At 47.4% G+C, this 24,919-nt stretch overlaps 2 protein-coding genes and 1 long non-coding RNA gene across 6 annotated transcripts in view; 2 read left to right on the top strand and 1 right to left on the bottom strand.

The window, feature by feature from the left end:
• Positions 1-7,498, bottom strand: part of prdm4 (PR domain containing 4) — a 28,892-nt gene extending 21,394 nt beyond the window's left edge. The window contains exons 1-5 of one of the 4 annotated variants that reach the window (XM_038780422.1): positions 7,458-7,498; positions 5,582-5,648; positions 4,850-4,980; positions 3,581-3,766; positions 1,470-2,261 (exon numbers count right to left, since the gene is read on the bottom strand). In XM_038780422.1, coding sequence (XP_038636350.1) covers positions 1,470-2,261; positions 3,581-3,766; positions 4,850-4,979 — 1,108 coding nt within the window. In that variant the 5' untranslated portion in view covers position 4,980; positions 5,582-5,648; positions 7,458-7,498. The other 3 variants (XM_038780424.1, XM_038780423.1, XM_038780426.1) reach the window with 3 other exon arrangements.
• A 104-nt stretch (positions 7,499-7,602) lies between these two features.
• Positions 7,603-21,998, top strand: LOC119955221. The gene is made up of 3 exons (XR_005458411.1): positions 7,603-7,757; positions 19,209-19,432; positions 21,785-21,998. It is a non-coding gene; the product is annotated as an uncharacterized LOC119955221 (long non-coding RNA).
• A 4-nt stretch (positions 21,999-22,002) lies between these two features.
• On the top strand, positions 22,003-22,563 carry LOC119954753 (achaete-scute homolog 5-like). The gene has a single exon (XM_038780295.1). It carries the CDS (start codon positions 22,003-22,005, stop codon positions 22,561-22,563), a length of 561 nt encoding a protein of 186 aa, XP_038636223.1.
• The last annotated feature ends 2,356 nt before the right edge of the window (positions 22,564-24,919 follow it).

Raw genomic sequence — 24,919 nt, 5'->3', positions numbered from 1 at the left:
CAGCTATATCCATGGGCCGGGGTTCTGCGATATCGCGGCCAAGTGTTGTCGCCGGCGTCAAAACCAGTGCGAGCGATGCGGGCGTCAACAGGCTTCCAGGCCCAGTAACTCTCCTGTTCATCGGGGGCTAGGATGGCGCTGGAGTGCTGTGTGCTGCTCCGGCGCCGAAAGCCGCCCCCCGCGCAACACGGCGGAGCCCTATAGGGGCCCGGCGCAGAGGGACATATGGCCCCCACTCCCCCGGATTGAGCGTGCCCGCCGATCAGTAGCCCCCAATCGCTGGACTGGCCACCATGGAGGCCCCCCCCCAGAGTTGGATCCCCTCCCACCCCCCCACCAGGACGGCCCCCGCAACCAGAATGGCGAGGTCCCGCCGGGTTGGCCTGTCGAACGCGGAGTATCGCCGCAGGGGGCGCTTTCAACGGCCCTCGATCGGCGCTGCGGCGACCTTGCTGCCGTGATTGCTGACCATTTTCCGGTCACAGATTCGAAGAATCCCGGCCATGGTGTTCCTCACCTTGGATAAACACCATCTTTAAAAAGGAAATTAATGTTCCATTCCCCAATATTAACATTTCTTGATGAGTAATAATAATAATAACCTTTATTAGTGTCACTCGTAGGCTTACATTAACACTGCATAAAAGTTACTGTGAAAAGCCCCTAGTCGCCACATTCTGGCGCCTGTTCGGGTACATAGAGAGAGAATTCAGAATGTCCAATTCATCCAACAAGCACGCCTTTCAGGACTTGTGCGAGGAAACCGGAGCACCCGGAGGAAACCCATACAGACACAAGTAAAACGTGCAGACTCAGCACACAGTGACCCAAGTGGGAATTGAACACGTGACCTTGGCACTGTGAAGCAACAGTGCTAACCACTGTGCTACCGTGCCGCACTTCAGTTGTACTGTAGACAAATGCTGCAGCCAATGAGATACATATCCAGTTAATTTGTTTTGTTGGTGAACATAAGAGGGATAATTGTTGGGCAGAGCATCAGAAGAACTTTCCTGTCCTATTTTTAATAGTGCGTTGGGCTCTTTTACTTGGGTGTCAACAGACAAATGGTCTATCATCCAAAATATTGTCACCTCTGACAATTAAGTATTATCTTAGTGTTGTAAACAAGTGTCAGCCCGAGAGTCACTTGTTGTAAATTTTTGTTCCCTTTGCAATTTGGTATTCTTGTGTCTGTCCTGATAAGTGCAGATCAAAAAGCATTGACAGCACGTGTCTTTTTTTTAGCAATTTGTCAGCCTTATATCGTGTTCCTCAAATCAACCCAAGACTTCCTAACTCAGAAAATCGATACCACCGGAAGTTGCTGATAAGCTGAAAGTAGCTGTTTTAGTACATCAGCCAGGCAAATGTAGTTAAAAAAAAAGACGCATTCTTGTCTCCAGGGTTCGAAAGTGAATAAATATTTCATTCTTCAAGCACTAATGTTAACAAACAATATTACTTACAGATCGTAAAGGAATCTGTGAGATTCTCTTTGTTGGAACTGGAGTCTTCCATCTGCAGAGATCCCGACACAAATGAAAGGTTTGCCGAGGACCCATCCACTCGATTGGTACTCATGGAAACCTCCGTTGTAATGGTCGAAACAGAGACTGTGTCCAGTCCCACGCTGGACCCATGAAGAGACACTGGCTCAAGTGAAGGCAGTGAGTGAGAGGAAGAAAGTGTCACTCCTACTGGGTTCGAGTTCATTGCAGCAGCATGGATGGAGTCACTCAAAGTATTCTCTGGCATGTTGCTTACTCGACCAGTCATTGGTTCTGACTCCATGACAACTGGCAACTCGATTGCGTTAGCATGAATTGGAATCACGGTGTTCTGCACTACTTCTGCCTCCAAATTGTTCCCCACTGAGTCCACAGTTATTGTTTCGTGGTTTCTGGAGCCAGAGGGCAATGCTTGGGGTTCTCCTCTGACGCCATTCATGGTCAGATCTTCACTCATCCCTTCCGTAGAGATGGGACTATTCACTCGAGAAACCGTTTCCATGGAGATGTTAGCATCCAATGGGACCTCCTGGTTGTTGCTCTGATGCAGATTCTGGGAGTTGTGAGTGCCTACTTGTCTCGAGTCAATGGAGACAATGCTGGACTCCAGGCCTACTGCACCACTAGGTTCATAATGGTCAAGGGTGGGCTGGTTGTTAGGAACCGGCAGTACAGGGCTGCCATCCACACTGATAGCACTGGAATGGATGTATTGGGGAGGTGGTCTGTCAGCCAAGTAAGACAAAATGCCTGCAGAAAATAACAAATGTAAATCAGGGACAAATTAAGAAATATTACCTTTACTGCACATCAAATCATTAACTCTTCTTTGTCGATGCAATGTACAAGAAGGAATAAAAGAGTGGAGTGGGGAGAAACAATGCCACTTCTTGGGCAGAAACAGAATTTTTCATCTGGGAATGTGAATCTGCAAAAGTGGAAAAGGATTTGAATTTTTTTCTTGTCCATCTGCCCATAAAATTGTTTTGAAGAATACTTAAAAATCAAATTTATTTGTTGAAATAACATTACACATAATCAATAAAGACCAATGGCCCAACTTGTCAGAGCTTTCAGGGTGTTCACAGGTATAACAGACTGTCTCTGGACAGTGCATTCTTAATTTCAGCACTACCATCTTAAAGATGTGACCTGTGGCGTCCAGGCCTTCCCCACAGGATTGGAGGTGGTGACAGACTTCTATTGCAGCCCTCAGTGAGGCCAATTATACAATAGTATTCACGGGACACAGGAACAGGTAAGTCTGTTTTTCCATCAGAGGAATTGTGCTTAGTTTGGAGATTAGGAATTGAAAACAAAGTAGTAACTATCATTGACAGTAACAAAATGGAGCGCAGCTACTGAAGAATGTTTAGTCAGAAGATACTTGATTCTATAAACAAGATGAGAAACAAAAACGAGTCAAGGTATTGGAATTACAGGTGAAAGTGTACATCAGGTCAGAAAGTCAGTCACCCATCGGAGGGAACAAAATTGGAATGTATGCTCTTAAAAGTGCCAAAGAACGGCAGTGCAGAGGGGGCAACGGAGACACTTGAAGAGAACATGGAGACAGCACGGACTCATGAAGGGAAAATGAATGAGGCAGCACAGACACATAACAGGAACATGGAGACAACACGAACCGATCACAGGAACATACAGGAAGCAGCAGACACATGACAGGAACACGGAGGCAGCATGGTGCCATGAAGGGACTGTATAGGAAGCAGCACAGACACATAACAGGAACATGGAGACAGCACAGACACATGATGGGAACATGGAGGCATCACAGACAGATCAAGGGAATTGGAATGAGGTAATAGAAACATGAAGGGAATGCAAAGGTATCAGTAAAGACAGATGAAAGGCTAACAGAGGAAGTAACCTGGAGGAAACAGCACTGTTAGACATGGGGCACATGGTGGAGCAGGATTGATAGACAAGAGTGCACTGAGAAGCAGGTGTACCTGGCAGTTGTTGGAATACACAGTACATTTCTGCCGTGATGTTCAGAAGAAAACAAACACCAAATGTTTCCCTTCTGTTGTCAGGTCTTTACTTACCTGGCAGAATGTGGCGAAAGTAGCTGTTCTCCAAGTGTGAATATGGAGGAGGGGGTAAAGTATAGTTTCGCTCTGGAATGCTGCACATTACTCCACGTTCTCCAATGCTCATTGGAAGCATTAATGAAAGAGCTGACGGAAGGGAGCCTAAGGAAGGACTAAGATTCGGTATTGCCACTGGCATTCCTGCAGTTTAAACACCAAGAAATGAATTAAAATAAGCAAACAAATATTACAAACATCTGGGTTAATCTTGTGTTTATTCAAATGTCATTTATTGTTCTCTTACCACTTACTCTAATCAATCAATCACAGCTTGGTCCATCTCCTCACTCCTCTAATACTTTCTCTTCCTTTAAGTGCCTCACTTTGTTCCACTCTTCTTGCCTTTCATTTAATATCCTCATTCTCTACTGCCCACCAAGTGTCATGCCATGTCTCTCACGGAGATCTCTTCACTGGTTTCCTCCCTAAGCCTCTGTGGAAATCCAAATACACAACATCTACTGTTTCCCCTTGATCCACCCCCTCGCTACATCCTCAAAAGTCGCTAATTTCTCAAATACAACTTGATATTCAGTAGGTGGTTACAACATTTTTTTTCCCTGGTAAAATAAATTGTTTTTTTTTTACTCATTTTCCACACCGGAAGAGCAATGCTGCCAAATTACAGTTAAGCAGTTATGTACAGTTAAGCAATGAGTATGTGCAAGCTCTGATGTGTGTCACTGTAGCAGATTTTCTTCTGCCACAATGTGAATTGTGTGTGAAGGAAGCCTGGAAGATAAGAGAGGAAAAGGCTGAACGTTTTCTCTCAGAAGTGTGCGTAGTAGTAATAAAAATGTGTCGATAAAGATCGTCCGTGCTTTGCGGACCTTAATTGTCTGAAAATTATCGTATGCGGGCCTAAGGTTTGATCACGTTTGCTATAGACTGATAGGAGCCCAAAAAGGCACACAAACCTTCAGTGAAAATAGCATTAAGATTCTAGAATGCTGTTGACCATTATGCAAAATTCCCAGTCTGGAGCTGGCGTGTACAGCAAGGAGTTTAAATTATGTTTTCGATGATGCAAATACATTGAGCAAGATAAACAACAAAACACATACTTTGAAGAAGTGATAGTCCAAAGAAAAGAAAGTGCATTGGTACTCAAGAGTTTGGTGGGTGACGAGTCAACAGGGAATATGAAGTCCACTGGCTGATCAGTGGCAGGGAATATCAGCTATTGTACACTGAATTCTCCCGGTTTATGTCAACTTTTCATACCTGGAGCTGGGAGGGGGTTGTGGGTGGGTGAACCCATACCTAGGTGACTTCCTGTAACAGGCAAGGCGCTGCTAACAGACGAAACACTTAGCTGATCCATCCCCACAGAGCTCAGGTTGATGTCATTCATGCTGCAAAGTACACAATGTTTGTGTTATTAATTGTTGACGTGGCTTGAGATTAACTGCCAGTGTAGCATTCTAAAACACAGTTCATTTTGACAAAAATACTCAAAGTACAGACAGTGCAACTAAAGATATTGCCTCAAATTAAAGAAAATACATTAGTCTAACATCTCCAAAAAGGACTTACTGCCAATTCTGACTTTATACAATGGTCATCTCCACCCTATATACCCAACTGAGAACTTGGATTTAGAATCTATCATTCATTTACTGAATCAGAGGTCTGATCATGTAAACTCTGGAGAAATCCACTATCCTGTATGTCTCCCTGTCTCTGAAGAGCACTAACTTACCTTCATTCCGGGGTTAGAGACTGGGGACAAGTGCATTGACTGTACTAGCTCCATGGCCTAACTCCAAGGCTTTTCAAAATAAAAACCCCACCCTTCCAACCATTGTCATGTTGCACTTTTCCTTATTTACTCCTCACTGCGCAATTGACAGAAATCTTAAATGAAGAAAAACATTCAGGTCCTGCATCGTAGAGAAAAGAAAGTTATTTCCTCAACAGTAATCACACATTTCTAAGACAAAAGCAAGAATTTACCTGAAGGTGTCTCCTGGTTTATTCTATCCCAGAAGGTTTTCGCTCCTGAAAAATCCATCTATTCCCACTATGGAAAGCAAAAGAATATCAGGGGAAAGACATTATATGGACCTCCATGCACACATAACCTGGTTGGCTCAGTTACAAAATAAATCCACATAGTACATGTCTGCCTACATTATATAATCTCACACAATACTGATATCAGTCCAGCACAGATCGACACTTCTGCAGCTCAGAACATATTCACTCTACTGAGGTCACACACCAGCAAACTCTCTCAATCTATACAGCTCTTGGAGTTAAATGAATCAAAGGGTATGGTGGGGGGAGGGGGGTTTACCACAGGCTCGTAGCCTGTGGAGTATAAAGAATTTTTGAGCCGATGCATGTCCTGCTCAAAGAAAGGTCAGTTCCACCCTCGCCAATTAGCCTTATCAGACATGGGTTGTGTGAAATGGGTTCATGTCTGCATGGAGCTGGTGCAAGCACAGGATGGGCACCTAGTCGACGCAGATACAGGCCAGGCACCCAGAGTGTGCTGGAGCAAGTCAGTCCCCAGCGGAGTGCTGGAGCCGGCCGGGCACCCAGCGGAAGGCCGGTCACCCAGCGGGGTGCTGGGGCAGGCCGGTAACCCAGAGGGGTGCTGGAGCCGGCCGGCCACCCAGAGGGGTGCTGGAGCAGGCCGGCCACCCAGAGGGGTGCTGGAGCAGGTCGGCCACCCAGCAGAAGGCGGTCGCCCAGCGGGGTGCTGGAGCAGGCCGGTCACCTAGCGGGGTGCTGCAGGATGCTGGTGCAGGCCGGTCACCCAGCGGGGTGCTGGTGCAGGCCGGTCACCCAGCAGGATGCTGGAGCAGGCCACCATCAGCACGGTGTAGCTGAGACAGTGAAGGTGTGTGGGCCGGTCACCCAGTGGGATGCTGGAGCAGACCGGTCACCCAGCAGGGTGCTGGTGCAGGCCGGTCATCAAGCGGGGTGCTGGAGCAGGCCGGTCACCCAGCAGGGTGCTGGAGCAGGCCGCTCACCCAGCAGGGTGCTGGAGCAGGCCGCTCACCCAGCAGGGTGCTGCGGGGTGCTGGAGCAGGCCGGTTGCACCCAGCAGGGTGCTGCGGGGTGCTAGTGCAGGCCGGTCACCCAGCAGGATGCTGGAGCAGGCTGGTCACCCAGCAGGGTGCTGCGGGGTGCTGGAGCAGGCCAGTCACCCAGCAGAGTGCTGCGGGGTGCTGGTGCTGGAGCAGGCCGGTCACCCAGCAGGGTGCTGTGGGGTGCTGGAGCAGGCCGGTCACCCAGCAGGGTGCTGTGGGGTGCTGGAGCAGGCCGGTCACCCAGCAGGGTGCTGTGGGGTGCTGGAGCAGGCCGGTCACCCAGCAGGGTGCTGTGGGGTGCTGGAGCAGGCCGGTCACCCAGCAGGGTGCTGCGGGGTGCTGGAGCAGGCCGGTCACCCAGCAGGGTGCTGCGGGGTGCTGGTGCTGGAGCAGGCCGGTCACCCAGCAGGGTGCTGTGGGGTGCTGGAGCAGGCCGGTCACCCAGCAGGGTGCTGCGGGGTGCTGGAGCAGGCCGGTCACCCAGCAGGGTGCTGCGGGGTGCTGGTGCAGGCCACCATCAGCATGGTGAAGCTGAGGCAGTGAAGGTGTGTGGGGGCAACAGCCCCGGGATGGCTCAGTCACACAGTCTGGGCTGTCAGGGTATCTGCCTCTTTGGTCAGGGTTTGCAGTGATGCTCACTCTCTGAGCTGCCCCCAATCAGCCTAACCTTCCCTGGGAGCCCGGGCAGGCCTGGCTGCCTGCTGCTGTGCCTGACCCGGGCTCCTCACTCTCTCCGCTTTGTTACTTTGCCTCCTTTTTGTTGTCTTTTCCCCCGATTGTTTGTCACTGACCTGACAGTCCGCGCAGCCGCACATCCACCTCCACGCCTCACTGCCGCATTGCGCCTGCGCCGACCCTCTGCCTCCCCCTGCTGCTCGTTCCCAGAAATGATTCGACATCCCAACCACTGGAGGCAGAGTACAGCTCACCTCAAGGGTCTCTTATTAAGTAAGCTGAGAAAGTATCAGGAAACCTTAAGTTACTGGGGATGCAAAGGAAAACTTGCATTGTTTAGTCATATCCTCAGGACTTGCAAAGAGCTTTCTATCTAATTAATTATCTTTGCACTGTCGTCACTGCTACACAGGCAAGTAAGTGTTCACTTAGATAGAACATAGAACATAGAACAGTACAGCACAGAACAGGCCCTTCGGCCCTCAATGTTGTGCCGAGCCATGATCACCCTACTCAAACCCACGTATCCACCCTATACCCGTAACCCAACAACCCCCCCCCTTAACCTTACTTTTATTAGGACACTACGGGCAATTTAGCATGGCCAATCCACCTAACCCGCACATCTTTGGACTGTGGGAGGAAACCGGAGCACCCGGAGGAAACCCACGCACACAGGGGGAGGACGTGCAGACTCCACACAGACAGTGACCCAGCCGGGAATCGAACCTGGGACCCTGGAGCTGTGAAGCATTTATGCTAACCACCATGCTACCCTGCTGCCCAACAAGATGTCACAAGTAAGGATGATACCAACATGAGGTTTTAAAGTTCAAGTTTGCAAATGAAAGGAAGGATGACATTTTTCAGTGTTGAAAACCTTGGAATTAATGAGCTGAAAGGGGAAACGGTGTGACTTCAAGACGTAGATTTGGGGCAGCACGGTAGCATTGTGGATAGCACAATTGCTTCACAGCTCCAGGGTCCCAGGTTCGATTCCGGCTTGGGTCACTATTTGTGCGGAGTCTGCACATCCTCCCCGTGTGTGCGTGGGTTTCCTCCGGTTTCCCCCCACAGTCCAAAGATGTGCAGGTCAGGTGGATTGGCCATGATAAATTGCCCTTAGTGTCCAAAATTGCCCTTAGTATTGGGCGGTGTTACTGGGTTATGGGGATAGGGTGGAGGTGTTGACCTTGGGTAGGATGCTCTTTCCAAGAGCCGGTGCAGACTTGATGGGCCGAATGGCCTCCTTCTGCACTGTAAATTCTATGATATAATAAGGACACCGAAAGTCCACACCGAGTAAAATAAAGAACTTAGATTGATTTACAATATGATATACACACGGACCGGTAGAGCCTTACCGGATACCTTTCTGATCGGCGTCTTACTGGCGAACCTTTTATGCAAAGGTTAATAGAGATCCTCCGCCCCAAGCGCGGGAGCTCGTAGGAACGATAATCATTTCCATCCCGTACGTCCCGTGAGGGATATTTCAATAGAATTGAAAGAAGAAACAGTTGTCTTGGAGGCAACATTAGCAACAGAAGTGATCTGGGAGTTCCATTTGAAATTGGAGGAAGCTACTTTCTTGCATCAAACTTTCTAAAAAGTAAAAGACAGAGAAATGCAATGAGTTTTCCAGTAGCCATCATTTCCTCACTGTTCTGAGGAAGGATGTTCTTGCTCCAGAGGGAGTGCAGAAAAAGTTTACAGACTGATTACTGGGATGGCAGGACTGATGTATGAGGAGGGATTGAGCCAGTTAAGATCGTTTTCGCTGGACTTCAGAAGAATGAGGGGAAGATTTCATAGAAACTTATAAAATTCTAACAGGACGAGACAGGGTAGATGCAGGAGGATGTTCCCAATGGCGGGTAAGTCCAGAACCAAGGGTCACAGTCTATGGATACGGGGTAGACCATTTAGGACAGAGAAGAGGAGAAATTTCTTCAATCAGAGAGTGGTCAGCCTGTGGAATTCGATACCACAAAAAGTAGTTGAGGCCAAAACATTGTATGTTTTCAAGAAGCACTTGTGGCGAAGGGGATCAAAGAATAAGGGGGAAAGACGGGATAAATCCAATGAGTTGGATGATCAACCGTGATCATAATGAATGGTGGAGCAGGCTCAAAGGGCCGAATGGCCTCCTCCTCCTCCTGTTCTTCTATGTTCTGCTTATGCAATAAAGTCCTCAGAGTATGAATATCAAACAAAAAACTTTCTGGCATCAGTAAAAACTTGTCCCGCACAAACTAAATGTGGAAGCAGGAGCTCCCACAGCTCCTTCCCTTACTGTCCTTGCTAAAGCAGACAAGATTGCAGTTGTCTTCTGCTGCTGCTGAGTTAACTCCTGTTTCTCGCCCTGTACCTCACTGATCCCATGCAATCATCTCCTACATGAGTTCCAAATGGTTGTTACTTTCAGTCACTGATTTGTTTATTTAATTATTGGACAACTGCTATCACTTATAATATGCAGAGAAAATGAACCAGCAAGAAGCTTAAACATTGCAGGATTCTCCAGTGATATCATTTAATTGCTCTAACTGAAGGAATCTGTATATTTTAATCAGATGTTTGTTCTGTTAAGTTTGTAGTCCACATTTAAGAGTAATATTGATCTCTGTATGATCTGTCATGTTTTCAACAGAGATGGACAGCTGCCTGCTGCCATAATACTTTCCTTTACTTTGTGAGGTCATTAAAGTTATTCCTACCCCTAAGGGGATACCCATCGGGGTTAAGGAGCTCATGCTAGCTAAAGCCCTGATATTTTTCAGGGAAGTGGGAGGAAGCATTATAGAGTAAATCCAACCAAACCGGGTTGGGGAGCTTCTATCAAATTTAACCTCTAAGCTGGCCAGCTGCTGGGTGCAGGGGACAGGAGGCCATGTGTGATGGATGTTGGCTGACTGTCCCAGGAACCGTGAAGATGAAGGTGTGGTGAATTATAAACCTAGTAATTCACACTGTGTTGTATTATATGTATTGTGTCCTTGTGGGCTCTGTATACGAGCCGTTGCACGGCTCTGCCCATAGGGGAATTTGTACTGGGCTCCACCCTTGGCTCCGCCCATGGCTCCGCCCATGGCTCCTCCCACTGACCAGAAGTATAAAGCTCTGCAGTCGTGAGCCTGCTGCCAGTTCATCTCGTCGCAGGCAGGCTCTGTTGTAAGACTATTAAAACCACTGTTCACTTCCAATCACGTGTCTTGTGAATTGATGGTCTCATCAATTTAATAGTCTTAGGAAACTTGAAGAAAACTACTATGGAATCAGCCCTCAAACCTGACCTACTAGAGCTCGACCCGCAGGCTGCAGAGGCGAAATAAATCTTTCTACACTGGCTCAGATGTTTCAAGGCCTACCTGGCTGAATCAAGCACTTCAGAAACTACGGAGGAGCAGAAACTCAGCCTACAGCACGCAAGGGTGAGCCACCGTATCTCTACTCAACTTAACTGTATACGGAGGCCCTGGCCATGCTCGATCGAATGTACGTGAGGACCATCAACGAGGTCTATGCGCACCACATTTTTACGACCCGCCGCCAGCGCCCCGCGGAGTCGCTGGACGAATTCCTGCGCGATTTAAAAGCTTTAGCTCGGGACTGCAGTTATCAAGCTGTATCAGCCGCCCAACATATGGAGCTCACTGTCCGAGATGTATATGTTGCAGGGCTCAGGTCCAACTATGTGCGCCAGCGGTTGCTTGAGAAAGGGGCCCAGAACTTGGAGGACACGGTAGAGTTAGCTACAACCATGGAGGTCTCGTTCCGCAGCCTCACCTCGTTCCCGGCAGACCAAGCAACCCCGTCATGGGTCCCTGAGCAGCGACTGCCCCAGGCCTGCGCCACGCGGCCACCCAACCATCACGCTGCCCCAGTGTGCCATTTTTGTGGGCAGCCCCAACACCCACGGCAGCACTGCCCGGCCCGCAACGCGACCTGCAGCAGCTGCGGTCGCAAAGGACACTATGCCCGGGTCTGCCTGGCGAAGAAAACTCCTACTCCAAACTCTCCCGCAGCCCAGAGCACTCGCTTCCCAGACCCACAGGCCCTGAAATGCTGCAGCCTGTATGCCGACTCCGCCACCACCTGACACGTGCGACTCATGGGGGCTGCCAACTTCGCAACCCTCCTCCACGCAGCCGGCCACATGTGACTCATGGGGGCCGCCATCTTGGACGCCATCTTCCTTGCCGCCCGCCACGTGCGATCCACGGGGACGGCCATCTTGAGATCCATCCTCTTCAACCTCTGAAACTCACCTCGAAGACTACGAACTCAGCGGACAGTCATCACGGGGCCACTCCAGCACAGCTGATCGAACTGCCGACTACCCGCAACTCAGTGCGGTCACATTGGACCAGTCGCGTCTGAAACACCTCCGCAACTCCACGATGACCGTTAAAATCAACGGGTACAGTACACCGTGCCTCTTCGACTCCGGGAGCACTGAGAGCTTCGTACACCCTGATCTGGTAAGACACTGTTCGCTCCCTATTTTCCCTGCACGGTAAACTATCTCTCTCGCTTCGGGCTCACACTCTGTTCACCTCCAAGGGCGCACCGTCGCGACCCAAACGATTCAGGGCGCCAGCTACTCGAATTTCCAGCTGTACGTACTCCCAGACCTCTGCGCCCCACTCTTACTGGGATTCGACTTCCAGTGCAACCTCAAAAGCTTCACACAGCCTCGGCGGGCCCCTACCTCCACTCACTATCTTCAGTCTAGCGACCCCCCCTCCACTCTTTGCTAACCTCACTCCGGACTGCAAACCCGTAGCCACTCGCAGCAGGCAGTACAGCCTGCAGGACATGATGTTTATCAGAACTGAGGTCCATAGGCTCCTACATGAGGGGGTCATAGAGGCCAGTAACAGTCCCTGGAGAGCTCAGGTGGTGGTCGTCAAGACCGGGGGAAATTCCGAATGGTAGTGGACTTTGGCAAACTATTAATCGGTTCATGTTCCTTGATGCGTACCCCCTTCCCAGGATTGCAGACATGGTGAATCAAATAGCCCTATACCGCACTTTCTCCACGGTGGATCTGAAGTCTGCATACCACCAGCTCCCAATCCGCCCAGAGGACCGCCACTACACGGCATTCGAGGCAGATGGCCGTCTCTTCCATTTCCTCCGGGTCCCCTTTGGCGTCACGAATGGGGTCTCGGTGTTCCAACGAGCAATGGACCGAATGGTGGACCAGTACGGGCTGCGGGCCATGTTTCCGTACTTGGATAACGTCACCATCTGCGGCCACGACCAGCAGGACCACGACGCTAACCTCCATCGATTTCTCCAAACTGCCCAGAAACTTAACCTCACGTATAACACGGAGAAATATGTTTTCCGCACTACCAGGCTAGCCATCCTCGGCTATGTCGTGGAAAAAGGAGTCCTGGGCCCTGACCCGGACCGTATCCCCCTCTTAGAACTCCCTCTCCTTCATTGTCCCAGGGCCCTCAAAAGGTGCCTGGGATTCTTCTCGTATTATGCTCAGTGGGTCCCTCAATATGCGGACAAAGCCCGCCCAAAATTTAAGGCCACACTCTTTACTCTGTCAGCTGAGGCTCACAAAGCCTTCACCTGCATCAAGGTGGACATCGCCAAAGCGGCCATGTGGGCGGTGGATGAATCCGTCCCTTTCCAGGTAGAGAGCGATGCCTCAGAGGTCGCTCTCGCAGCCACATTGAATCAGGCAGGGAGACCAGTCGTCTTTTTCTCCCGAACCCACTTCGCTTCGGAACTTCGACACTCCTCAGTCGAAAAGGAAGCACAAGCCTTCGTGGAAGCTATACGACACTGGAGGCACTACCTCGCAGGTAGGAGGTTCACCCTCATCACTGACCAAAGATCGGTTGCCTTCATGTTTGACAACTCACAAAGGGGCAAAATTAAAAATGATAAAATCCTGCAGTGGAGGATCGAACTCTCCACCTACAAGTACGATATTATGTATCGACCGGGGAAGCTCAACGAGCCCCCAGATGCCCTGTCCCGCGGCACGTGTGCCAGCAGGAAAGACGACCGCCTGAAAGCTATCCACAATGACCTCTGTCACCCGGCTTGCCCACTACATCAAAGCCCGAAATCTGCCTTTCTCCACTGAGGAGGTAAAAGCCGTCACCAGGGATTGCCCGATCTCCGCACTTCTATAGACCAGACAGGGCCCACCTGGTAAAGGCATCCCGGCCCTTTGAACGCCTGAGCATCGATTTCAAAGGGCCACTCCCCTTGACCAATCGGAATGTGTACTTTCTGAACGTCATCGACGAGTTCTCCCGCTTCCCCTTTGCTATCCCGTGCCCCGATATGACCTCCCACACAGACATCAGAGCTCTGCACAGTATCTTCACCCTGTTCGGGTTCCCCAACTACGGACACAGCGACAGGGTTTCGTCCTTTATGAGTGACGAGCTGCGTCAGTACCTGCTCGACAAGGGCATCGCCTCGAGCAGGACTACCAGCTACAACCTCAGGTGGAACGAGCAGGTGGAGAGGGAGACCGTCCTACTGACCCTCCGGTCCAGGAATCTCCTGACCTCCCATTGGCAGGAGGTCCTCCCCGACGCACACCCTCCTATGCACAACCACCAATCAGACCCCTCACGAATGGCTATTTGTTTTTTCTAGGGGCACTACCAGGTTTCGCTCCCAGCATGGTTGAAGACACTGGGCCCGGTTCTCCTCCAGAAGCACGTCCGGGCACACAAAACTGACCCACTCGTAGAAAGAGTGCTCCTACTCCACTCGAACCCCCAATACGCTTTCATCGAATACCCTGACGGCCGTCAGGACACTGTTTCCCTCCGGGACCTGGCGTCTGCAGGATCCAACTCCACCACCACTACCGCCGAGGTACCCCTCACACTACACCCCACCCAACCCTCCGCACCCTGCGCCCCTGCACCTACAGGTTCACTGCCCGTGCTCCGCGCCCCCGCGCCTATAGGTTTACGGCGCTCCCCGTCGCCCGTTGAACCAGTCGAGTACGAAGCTCGGACCGAATCACCCCCGGAGTCCACTATCATACACTCGCCGATCGCCCCCACCCAGCCACCCGAAGAGGCTGCAACCCCGGTGCTCCGCCGATCCCAAAGGACGACTCGGCCGCCGGACCGGTTCAATTTGTAGACCCATCACCCCCACCGGACTTGATTTTTTTACAGGGGGTGAATTATAAACCTAGTAATTCACACTGTGTTGTATTATATGTATTGTGTCTTTGTGGGCTCTGTATACCAGCCGTTGCGCGGCTCTGCCCATAGGGGGAGATGAGGAGTTTGTACTGGGCTCCACCCTTGGCTCCGCCCATGGCTCCTCCCACTAACCGGAAGTATAAAGCTCTGCAGTTGTGAGTCTGCTGCCAGTTCATCTCGTCGCAGACAGGCTCTGTTGTAAGACTATTAAAACTACTGTTCACTTCCAATCACGTGTCTTGTGAATTGATGGTCTCATCAGAAGGGAGCAAAAGATTAGGGGTTGGTGAGAAGAAAGATCAACGTTTATGGTAGGGGAGAGAACAGAGCGGAGATAGAAAGCATCCTTGATGAGCCAAAGAGAACATTCCTGCTGCTCCTGACACAAACAAAGTCCTGTCAAAGGCACTCATTCCCCAGAGCCCGCAGCTCCTGCCTTCTCCAATTCTGGGTTTGCAGGACTCGCACACAGCAGCTGTTGAATTTATATCAGCCTCCCAGATGCTCTGTTCTTGAGTTATCTGCTCACTTTTTTCTGGTTTAAATGCAGATACTGCAGTTGCGCAAGGACTGCTTTCATTCCCCATATGTTTTCTGTGCCCCCTGATATAACTGGCAATTGCTGGCAGGGTTGTACCTTTATTCCACTGAGCGATATTCTAATTCGTTGCCTGAGAGTATCTGATACTAATACTGGTACTGATATCTAATACTGGCCTGTCAGAATGTTGGTCATGGAATTTCAGGACCCTATAGTATTTAGAATCTTCATTATGGATAAATGAAACAAGTTCAGGGCAGCTTTAATAAATTGCAATCGTCTGCGTGGGTTTCCTCCAGGTGCTCCGGTTTCCTCCCAAAAGACGGGATGTTAGGTGAATTGGACATTCTGAATTCTCCCTCTGTGTACCCGAACAGGCGCGGGAATGTGGCGACTAGGGGCTTTTCACAGTAACTTCATTGCAGTGTTAATGTAAGCCTACTTGTGACACTAATAAAGATTATTATTATTACTCTGCAATGGAGCCCAGATTGCAGCAACGGATTTGTATAAATGGAGGATATTCTTTCCTTGTAATTTTGGGGAACCTCACAATGTCCTGTCATTGTTAGACAGGTGTCCTTTTTCGAATACAGTGCAGCTGCCAGTGTTTGTCTTTGTCGCAGCAGCACTTTAGCAATGCAGGTACTGCCATGATCTCGGAGAACAACCTCAAGAGGCAGTAGTGCTCCACTCAGTAAAAGTAAACGCTTGACATCGAAGAGAAAGTACTCAGCCTACCCTTAAACAATGGTGCTGTAGTTTTCATGTTGCCTGCCTGTACACCTCTCCCCCTATTGGAGTGCCTGACTTTTACATTTCTGGCCAGTTGTTTCTTAGTTCCTGCCACTTTGAAGGGGTGGGTCCCGCAGCACTGGCTGCCCAACATATTATACAACTCTTTCTTTTTGATACAAAGTGAGTATTACATCAACACAGTGCTTTTGAGTTCAGTAAGAGGTAAGCTGTGGAATTCTACGTAGCTCATTATTTCAGAGATGTGTGTAAATTGTCACTAGGCATGCCTCTCTGAACAACATACACAGTACAGTGAACACTGGAATGAGGATTAACCCTTGAAGCTTTTCATTCAAAACAGAAATGCTGTCTTTGCATCAACTTCAGTCATACTGTCTAACCAAATTTTAAAAAACACTTCTGCAACCGGCATTTCTACATAAGTGCAGAAGCATATGGAACATAATTCAAGACACCATCTACAATACAACAATCTTGGGAGCATATTGGGAGCACGAATGATCAAATGCTGACTGTTCGAGGCCAACATCACTGTGATGGAGCCTGTAGCCAAATGCTCTGCTCTCATTAATTACAAGAGAGATCCAAGTGATAAAACTCCAAATGCATTAAGAGCTGATTGCACAGTCCAGCAAATGCCAGGCACAGCGCCAGTGATTACTAGCGCTGGAGGGTGTGCAGAGGAGATTCACTAGGTTAATCCCAGAGCTGAAGGGGTTGGATTATGAGGAGAGGTTGAGTAGACTGGGACTGTACTCGTTGGAATTTAGAAGGATGAGGGGGGATCTTATAGAAACATTTAAAATTATGAAGGGAATAGATAGGATAGATGCGGGCAGGTTGTTTCCACTGGCGGGTGACAGCAGAACTAGGGGGCATAGCCTCAAAATAAGGGGAAGTAGATTTAGGACTGAGTTTAGGAGGAACTTCTTCACCCAAAGGGTTGTGAATCTATGGAATTCCTTGCCCAGTGAAGCAGTTGAGGCTCCTTCATTACATGTTTTTAAGGTAAAGATAGATAGTTTTTTGAAGAATAAAGGGATTAAGGGTTATGGTGTTCGGGCCGGAAAGTGGAGCTGAGTCCACAAAAGATCAGCCATGATCTAATTGAATGGCGGAGCAGGCTCGAGGGGCCAGATGGCCTACTCCTGCTCCTAGTTCTTATGTTCTTATGTTCTTATGATTACTGGTTATAATTTTGCCAAAATATGAAAATACCCTTTGATACAATGCTGGGGACATATATGAAAGAATCAAAAACGCGTCCATCAGCAAAGGAAATATCTCAGTTGAAAGCAAATACAGGGGAGGTCAGCACCAATTGCAATGAACAGTTGGGGAGATGGCTGGAACACTACCTTGAGTTGAATTCTAGGGAGAACATTGTCACCAAGGAAGCTCTCAACACCTTAGAAAGCCTGCCTGTCCTGGCAGAGCTGGGTAACAAATCCACAGTGGAGGAGCTTGCAAAGTTATTGACTCACTTGCCATGGGCAAAGCTCCAGGTTCTGTCTGAACTCAACAAACATGAGAAACTGGCACTCCTGCAGCATCTGCATTAACTTCTCTGTCAATGCTGGAGGGGGCAGTGCCCCAGGATATGCCTGTTGCATATTGTGACCCTGTACAAGAACATGGGTTATCACAGAATTCACAACAACAATCAAGGCTGAGTATTGTGTGAAAAGTATTTACCCATCTTTCCCTTGCCAGACGGCAGATCCTAGCTGAACATATCTACCCCGAATCCCAGTGTGACTTCAGAACTGGGAGATCTACTGACATGATCTTCTCAATCCAACAGCTGCAAGAAAATGCCGTGAACAAAGCAGACCTTCATCGATCTCACCAAGACATTCGACCATGTGAGCAGAGCCGGCCTATTTAAACAAAAGAAAATTGACTGTCCGCTGAAGTTGTTCAATGTGATCTTCTCTTTCCCTGGCAACATGATAGGTCAGATAGTTATGATGGTACAACATGGAAAGCCTTTGAGGTTAGCAGTGGGTCAAACAGGGTTATGTTCTGGCACTGATACGCTTTGGTATATTCTTCCCTTTTCCGCTGTTATGTGCCTTCAGGTCACCCACAGAGGGGTGACATACATACCAGAACTGACGGAACTGTCATTTGATGCTGAAATCAACACACATATTGCAAATGCTGCAGCTGTTATGTCCCATGCTAAGTAAGAGAATGTGGAACAACAGCAACCTGCCTGAGAACAGCAAATTACACAAGCCTGCATCCTCAGCACTGAGACCTGGACAACATATGCTCGGCAGAGGATGAGTCTGAATAGTTACTACCTTTGTTGTCTTAGACATGTCCTTTGCATCTTTTGACAGGACAAGGTCACTCAGAAGTCCTGAGTATACTAATTCCATCACGTCCACTCATTGCGAAGTCAACGACATCTGCGCTGACTCAGCCACATTCATCCAATGGATGATAGCTGTATACCCAAAGACCTTCTGTCTGGTGAATTGGACAGCTGGTCATGACCTCCTGGGCGCTACTATCTCCGCTACAAGAGCACCTGCAAGCAAGACATGAAGATCACAGTTACTGACACTGACAACTGGGAGACAATCGCTGACAGCCGTGACCTCTGGAGGCTGACTGTTTTAAAGGGCATTGGAAGGTGAGCCAAAGTGAAAAGCTCAGCCTGATGAGAAGAGGACCCAGAGAAAACAGAGGCTAGTGAATTGTGCACCTTCTCAACCCACTGTCTTCCTCTACAACAAACGTAGCAGAGACTGACATGCCAGGGTGAGGCTCCTAGAACACACACCAGACAATGCCTGAGACAGAGTTGAGCACCACAATGCAAACCCATCGTCTAGGAATCAGAAGCTGCCATGGCGCAGCATAAACCATTCAAAATTTCTGCAGTGTAATTAGTTCATATTCTAATAAATTACTGCCCTCCTCATCATAACCTATCCACTGATAATTTTCCTACCAGTCTGACTAACCTTCCATCTCTCGCTTTAGTTACTATATTAATGTTTCCATCTGTGTTTATCTGTTGTGCTATCTTTTTTATGTCTATCTCACCATGTGTATGTTTGCATACATTGTCTTTGTCTTATTACAGCTCTATATTTCTGACTGTGGGTCTGATTTTCCAGCTTCCCTCCCATTTATCCATACCTTCTGTGATATACTCTGTAGTGCTGAAATCTGATCACTGATCTATGCGGTAGTGAAGTTATTTCAATCACCGCTATTCAAACATTTTCAAGTGTCTGGGTGGGAGGAGGCAGGACTCTGAAGAGTCTGTGCTACTCTTTGATCTGAGTGGAATTATCTGATCCCAAAACACTGGAGCCTGAAACAGTCTTTGGTATATCTTGCAGAACAGAAAACGAAGTGCTCCATTCGTCGCCTGCAAAGCTTCCCTCAACTCTTTGGGCCAGAAGGCAGGAATTTGTAAAGCTGCTCAAACAATGGGAAGACTTTAGAAGATTTTCCTGGCTCTAAGAAATCAGAGAAGCCCGAGCTTTCCCTTTCCCTCCGGGAGCTATCACCTGTAGGGAATGAGGCGAACAGTAAAAATGACCAGAAAATCGTAGAGCCAAAGGTAAGAAAAATTGTTCACAAAACAATCACAGCAATCAAAAGTAAAATTCCTGAGTATTGTGCTATTCTCGTCAAACTTTCTTTTCATTCTTCTGTAGGAATTATTGATGTAACCTTTTCCTTTCATCTTTCTTCATCACTCTCTCTCTACCACTTTTTTTTAAAACTCCAAGCCTCTTGTCTTTCTTTTCCCAATTCTTTCTTTCTATTTCTCTTCCATTCTTTTCTGATTCTTGCTTTCATCATGGAATTCTCCAGTTGGATTATGGTGTTATTTAATTTTTAAAGCTTGTATTTATTTTAGTAAAAACTATTGCAATTTTTATCCAATGTTGCACTAATTGGTATAAATATCCTAGTCAGAGGCATTCATTAGATCAGTTTCGCTTTCTTTCTCCTTTTCTCTACTTAATCTATTTAATTCTCTTTGTTTTCTGACTACTGCTACTCAAATTAAGTACTATTTCCGCTTTATCTTCTTGAGCATCTGCTGCCTACCTCCCATTCATTTCACATTTCTCATTTCACTTTATTTATTTGTTCAAATTTACTTCTCGTCCCACTTATTTTAATGGACAGGCAGAGACATTTTGGTTTCTTCCATTCCTGAATATCCACGTGCAGTAAAACCCACAAGGTAAAATATTTAACCCATTACACTCATTGGCAACATATCCTTCTACAGTATTGGTAAATTGAAATTCAAGCAATGATACAAGGGGGAAAGTCTCGAAGCAAACAAATAAATGTTCAAAAACGAAAGCAAATCACATCGAGCCTTGAATTTTAAAGCTTCGGTATCTTACCAATCTCTTTCTTTCAATATTTTTTTCTTGTCCGTCTCAGCCTCTCTCTCGTCTGAGTAAATTAATGAGGCAACAACTCACTTTTGTATTAACTTATATAAAATGTATTGATGTATTCTTGAAGGAGTATCTGTTCGACTTGGTGAGTTCTATTTCAGGCGGTGAAGGGTAGACCTTGAGCCTTGTCTTCACACACGTAATAAGCTATTTCATTTTTTTTCTGATTCTTGCTTTCATCACGGAATTCTCCAGTTGGATTATGGTGTTAATATAAAGCTACACATTAAGAACTACACTTCCAAATCCATTAACGACACTTTCAATCTGCTAAAAGAGGAGTACAAATGAAACCCCAGTTAATGTCCCACACCTGAATGTTTAATTACTACATAATTAACAACAAGGACTAACAGTAGATCATCAAGCCTTAAAGCAGCATGGGTGACTTGAAACATCTTTAGAACAACATTATCAGCAAGGAACAGTTTTCACATTTTGCAGAGGTGATGGATCCTATTCGAATTCCTGGGTGAGAATGTTACCCAGTGAATGGCCAACCTGTCCAGGAGCGCAAGAGGGAGGCCGAGGAATGCAGGGAAAACCTGCATTGGCACTCGATGGCAATACCAAGTAGGCTGGCCAGCAGGCATGAGAAATTGGGTGGCGGGAAGCTAAGGGAATGGGACCTGGCATCAGGTCAGGAAGAAGAGTGCAAAGGTGATCATGACTTTAGGGCAGAATGGCAGAGGTTTGGGGGGGGGGGGGGGGGGGGGGGTTGGAGAGGGAGGCCCAGGGGTGGTTCAAAGTTTCCTCGTGAGGCTCATCCTTGAACTCGTTTCCCTCCTCTCCTGCAGAAAAATACCTTTTTTTCAATCCTAACTTGCTGGACCCTTTCTAGCCTTGGTTCCTGTTCCAAGCAGTTTGACTTGCCAGGTTGGATCATCCATTGATTAACATTGCAGTGGGATCCAATTGTGTCATCTGAACTCATTCCGCATTTTGAAAAAAAATATCCACCGGCTTTGGGTGGGTGCCCTTGGCTGGAAGGTAAGTTTCCAGCTGAATTTTAATTGACCACCCCCTCTCCATCCCTTTCCCTCCCTCTCTCCAACCCGCCCCGTCGCCTCCCTCTCTTCCTCCCCTCTCCCTACTTCTGCTCGGTAGGAAAGAGTTAAATTCCCCATCAATTTTTCAGTTGAGAACAGATGAACAAATAATATTTACTCAAAACATCTCTCCAGAAGCATGGTGTAAGGATCAAACTTCAAGACTGAGGGTTGCTGGACCACACATTAAGCCATGGTTACTACCCCAGGGTAATTATACCAGGTTTTTAATTCTCATCAAGATTCATTTATGAGTTATTTGGTCTTATATATAATAAACAAAATAAGTGCTACTTTCTGCCGTTGTATTTAAAAGTTGTTTGCTATAATATGTACATGCTGGCAACAATGCTGTGAATCGCTATGTACTGACATAAATTCAGAGAGAGCTAATTTAAGTTTCTTTTGATGGAATTTACACTCTTTGCATTTTTATTTTAGGACCGACTATTCCATCAAGGACACACAGAACAGCTTCTGCACCATTTAATGTTTATCCATCTTTTTTTTCTGATGTTTGAACGAGACTAATATAACATGAGGTGTATTTGAGAAGTTCAAACTAGGAATATTGGCATTTGCAACTTTTACACAATTTTTGACAGCAAATTACCATAAAGGGTGAAGTGAGCTACCGTTGTCAGGTGCCTGAATTTCAAATGGATGGCGATCAGCGAGGATCAACGTTGGAAAGAATCCCCTACCCAAGACCCATCGGGATGCCCATGGCTCGGGTACACGACTGCCTTGCGATGCCTTTTGCAGAGGGCTTGCCATTACCTTTTCCTGTTGATCCTGCATACCTGGATGGCACATACTGTGAAGGATATGCCAACAGGCTGTCTTACCTACCTTTCCATAGCCACTTGGGCGTCTATGATTATTCCTTTGAACCGGCTTTTATAAGAAAACGCAATGAAAGGGAGCGGCAGAGGGTGCGCTATGTCAATGAAGGCTATGCACGTCTCAGGGAGCATCTCCCAGAAGATTTTGCAGATAAAAGGCTGAGCAAAGTGGAGACTTTAAGGGCTGCTATCAGCTACATCAAACACCTTCAGGAGTTACTGAACCCTTCAGAGACTAAAGAGAGAGGGTCACTATCTCCGAGGGCTATGGAGATTCATAAGCTTCCCTGCCCTGCACCGAGAAGAGAAGGCAATAGTGATGGAGAGTCCAAATCCTCTTCACCTTTCAGTGAACTTGGTGAGCTAAGCAGCTAACCAACTATTTGATGCAATAGATCCAACTTATTTAACATAAAGTCGTCCACTACAGTTTACCAGACCTTTACATCTCTTCATTGCAGTGACCATTTCTGATCTGCAGTTTGAAATACACTATTGATTTTTCCACCATTAATGCTTTGTCATCGAATCAATAATCAGTGCACCACCACAGATTCATGGGTAAACAGGAAGGCATGCAAACAGGGAGAATGCTGAAGAATCTTGCATAGCTTTTAAATATAAAATTTACAAAACGTGACATAGTAAAGCCAACTTTGGACAACAGCCTGATGTGAAAACAATGGATACTGTTTAAGAGATTGTGCACAGTGACATTTTTATTTGGAGCCTCAGTTATTTCTCTGCCTCCCTCAAAGCAATAAATATATATAAGAAGAAGCCGAGAAGAGGAGAGAGAAAGACACAGCTAAAACTTTGTTAGTGACTGAGACCCGGTTATGATGCAGTTATTTAACAGCACGTTTACACAAAGCGACACGTCTTCACCAAAACCTAATGAAATTTAAGACTCTTGTATAATTTGGAAATAAAACTTATGAGGAAATAATATGATTTTTATTATTTGTATAAAACAATTACAACTTCACTATTGCATTTCAAACAGCAACAACAACCATGTATGGTGCCGAAACATAATTGTATTTCCCATAGGAGCATTATAAAACAAAATATAATACCAAGCCACGTAAGGAGATAGTTGGTCAGATGAGCACATGCTTGATCAAAGAGATAGGCTTTAAGGATCTTCTTAAAGGAGAAAGGTAGAGAGGTATTAGGGGGCGATTCAAGAGTTTAGGATTGAGGGAGCTAAAGGAGTGGCAACCAATTAAGATTGGGACTGCTCAAGAGACCAGGATTATGCATGCAGATATCCTGGAGGATTGTGGGGCTGGCAGAGATTGTAGAAGTAGGGAGGGGTGGGCCATGATGGGATTTGAAATTAAGGTGAGAATTTTAAAATCGAAATGTTACCTGAATGTTATCTGAACAGGAATGAATGTAAGTCAGCAGTAAAGAGGTGATAGGCGAATGAGGCTTGTTGCGAGTTATGACACAGGCACTAGATTCTCGGGGTCAAATAGGGCACCATGGGTGGAATTTAATGTTGGCAAAAAGGGGCTTGCCAGTGGCGAATCAATGGGAACCCAATATTGCTTTTTCCTGGAACGTTTGACGTCATTATAAAGCAATCAGGCCCCTACCTGGGAAGCATCTAACCTCCCATCAAATTTAGCCCCGTGCAGGGTGGAAATCCCAGCCCGAGATCTATCAGCCAATCAGAGGCCAACAACTCTCCAGTACAGACGGCACCACCAGGACTGGTGGCAATTGACAGGATTGCACTCGTACTTTCACAAACGTTTGTTGCTGCACCCTTATAGATAGGTGATTGTGGGCTGGATTAGGGTGGGGATGTGGGTGAGGGGGGGTGCAGAAAGCAACGGCAGGTGTCTGGCTTTTTGTGGACCCTTTGCATCGTTACTGATCACTCAAATGGGCACAGAGTGCTCGAGAATGACGCGCCCCACCTCACACGCATTGTAACCAACATGGTACCACTTGAAATAGCCCTGAGGCATCAGATAGAAAAGCCAATGTGGCCAGCGAGACTTTGGCAATGGGTCGGTGAGAAATAGTGGATGTATGTCGTAGAAATTTATACCATCTTTTATTCATGTACGATGCAGGAAGGGGGGCTAAAAAAAGAGAGAGAACACTGGACAAAGGCACGTATCAGGGTTTCAGTACCAAAGGGGCTAAGATGGATTCAGACATAAATGTTGCAGAGATAGCCTTTGTGTAAGAAAATAAATGGAATTTTAAACTAAGCTCAGTATTGAACAAGGCCTCAATCTTTTGATCCGAGGAGGCGACTTTGAGTCCTCACTCTCCATCCGTGAGAAACTCAGCACAGGCTCAAAACCTGGAGAGAATCAACAAACGTGATTCTCTCCGGCGTGAATGGAATTTGCAATTTTCACCCACCCCCTTGCCATTGGAGTAGTGCAAAGCCTGCCTTCACCCAGTCTTGCTCCCACAAGCTGACTCATCCTGCCCATGAAGTCAGCTTGCACACATACACTGATATCATCTATTCTCTCCACCACTTCTCGCAATCCCTCAACTGCATCTTTACTGTCAGACTAGTTATCTGATCCACAACTTCCTATAACTCATTTGAAGGAACCGAGTTGGGCCCCTGGTTGACATTTCTGAAGTCACCAGGATGCACTGGAATTTTCAAAGCAAGGGCAGTGGAGGGAGCTAGCAACCCAAACACCTCTAATTAACTGGTTGCTAAACTTGTTGAGGAACTCGTCAATGAGCT

Source organism: Scyliorhinus canicula, chromosome 20, assembly GCF_902713615.1.
Source record: "Scyliorhinus canicula chromosome 20, sScyCan1.1, whole genome shotgun sequence".
NCBI classification, from domain to species: domain Eukaryota; kingdom Metazoa; phylum Chordata; class Chondrichthyes; order Carcharhiniformes; family Scyliorhinidae; genus Scyliorhinus; species Scyliorhinus canicula.
The sequence above is the reverse complement of the archived record's forward strand: the minus strand, read 5'-3'. Positions and strand labels throughout refer to the sequence as shown.

Bases quoted from the DNA above. Each gene is read 5' to 3' on its own strand.
- LOC119954753 (XM_038780295.1), top strand. From the start codon at position 22,003: ATGGATGGCGATCAGCGAGGATCAACGTTGGAAAGAATCCCCTACCCA.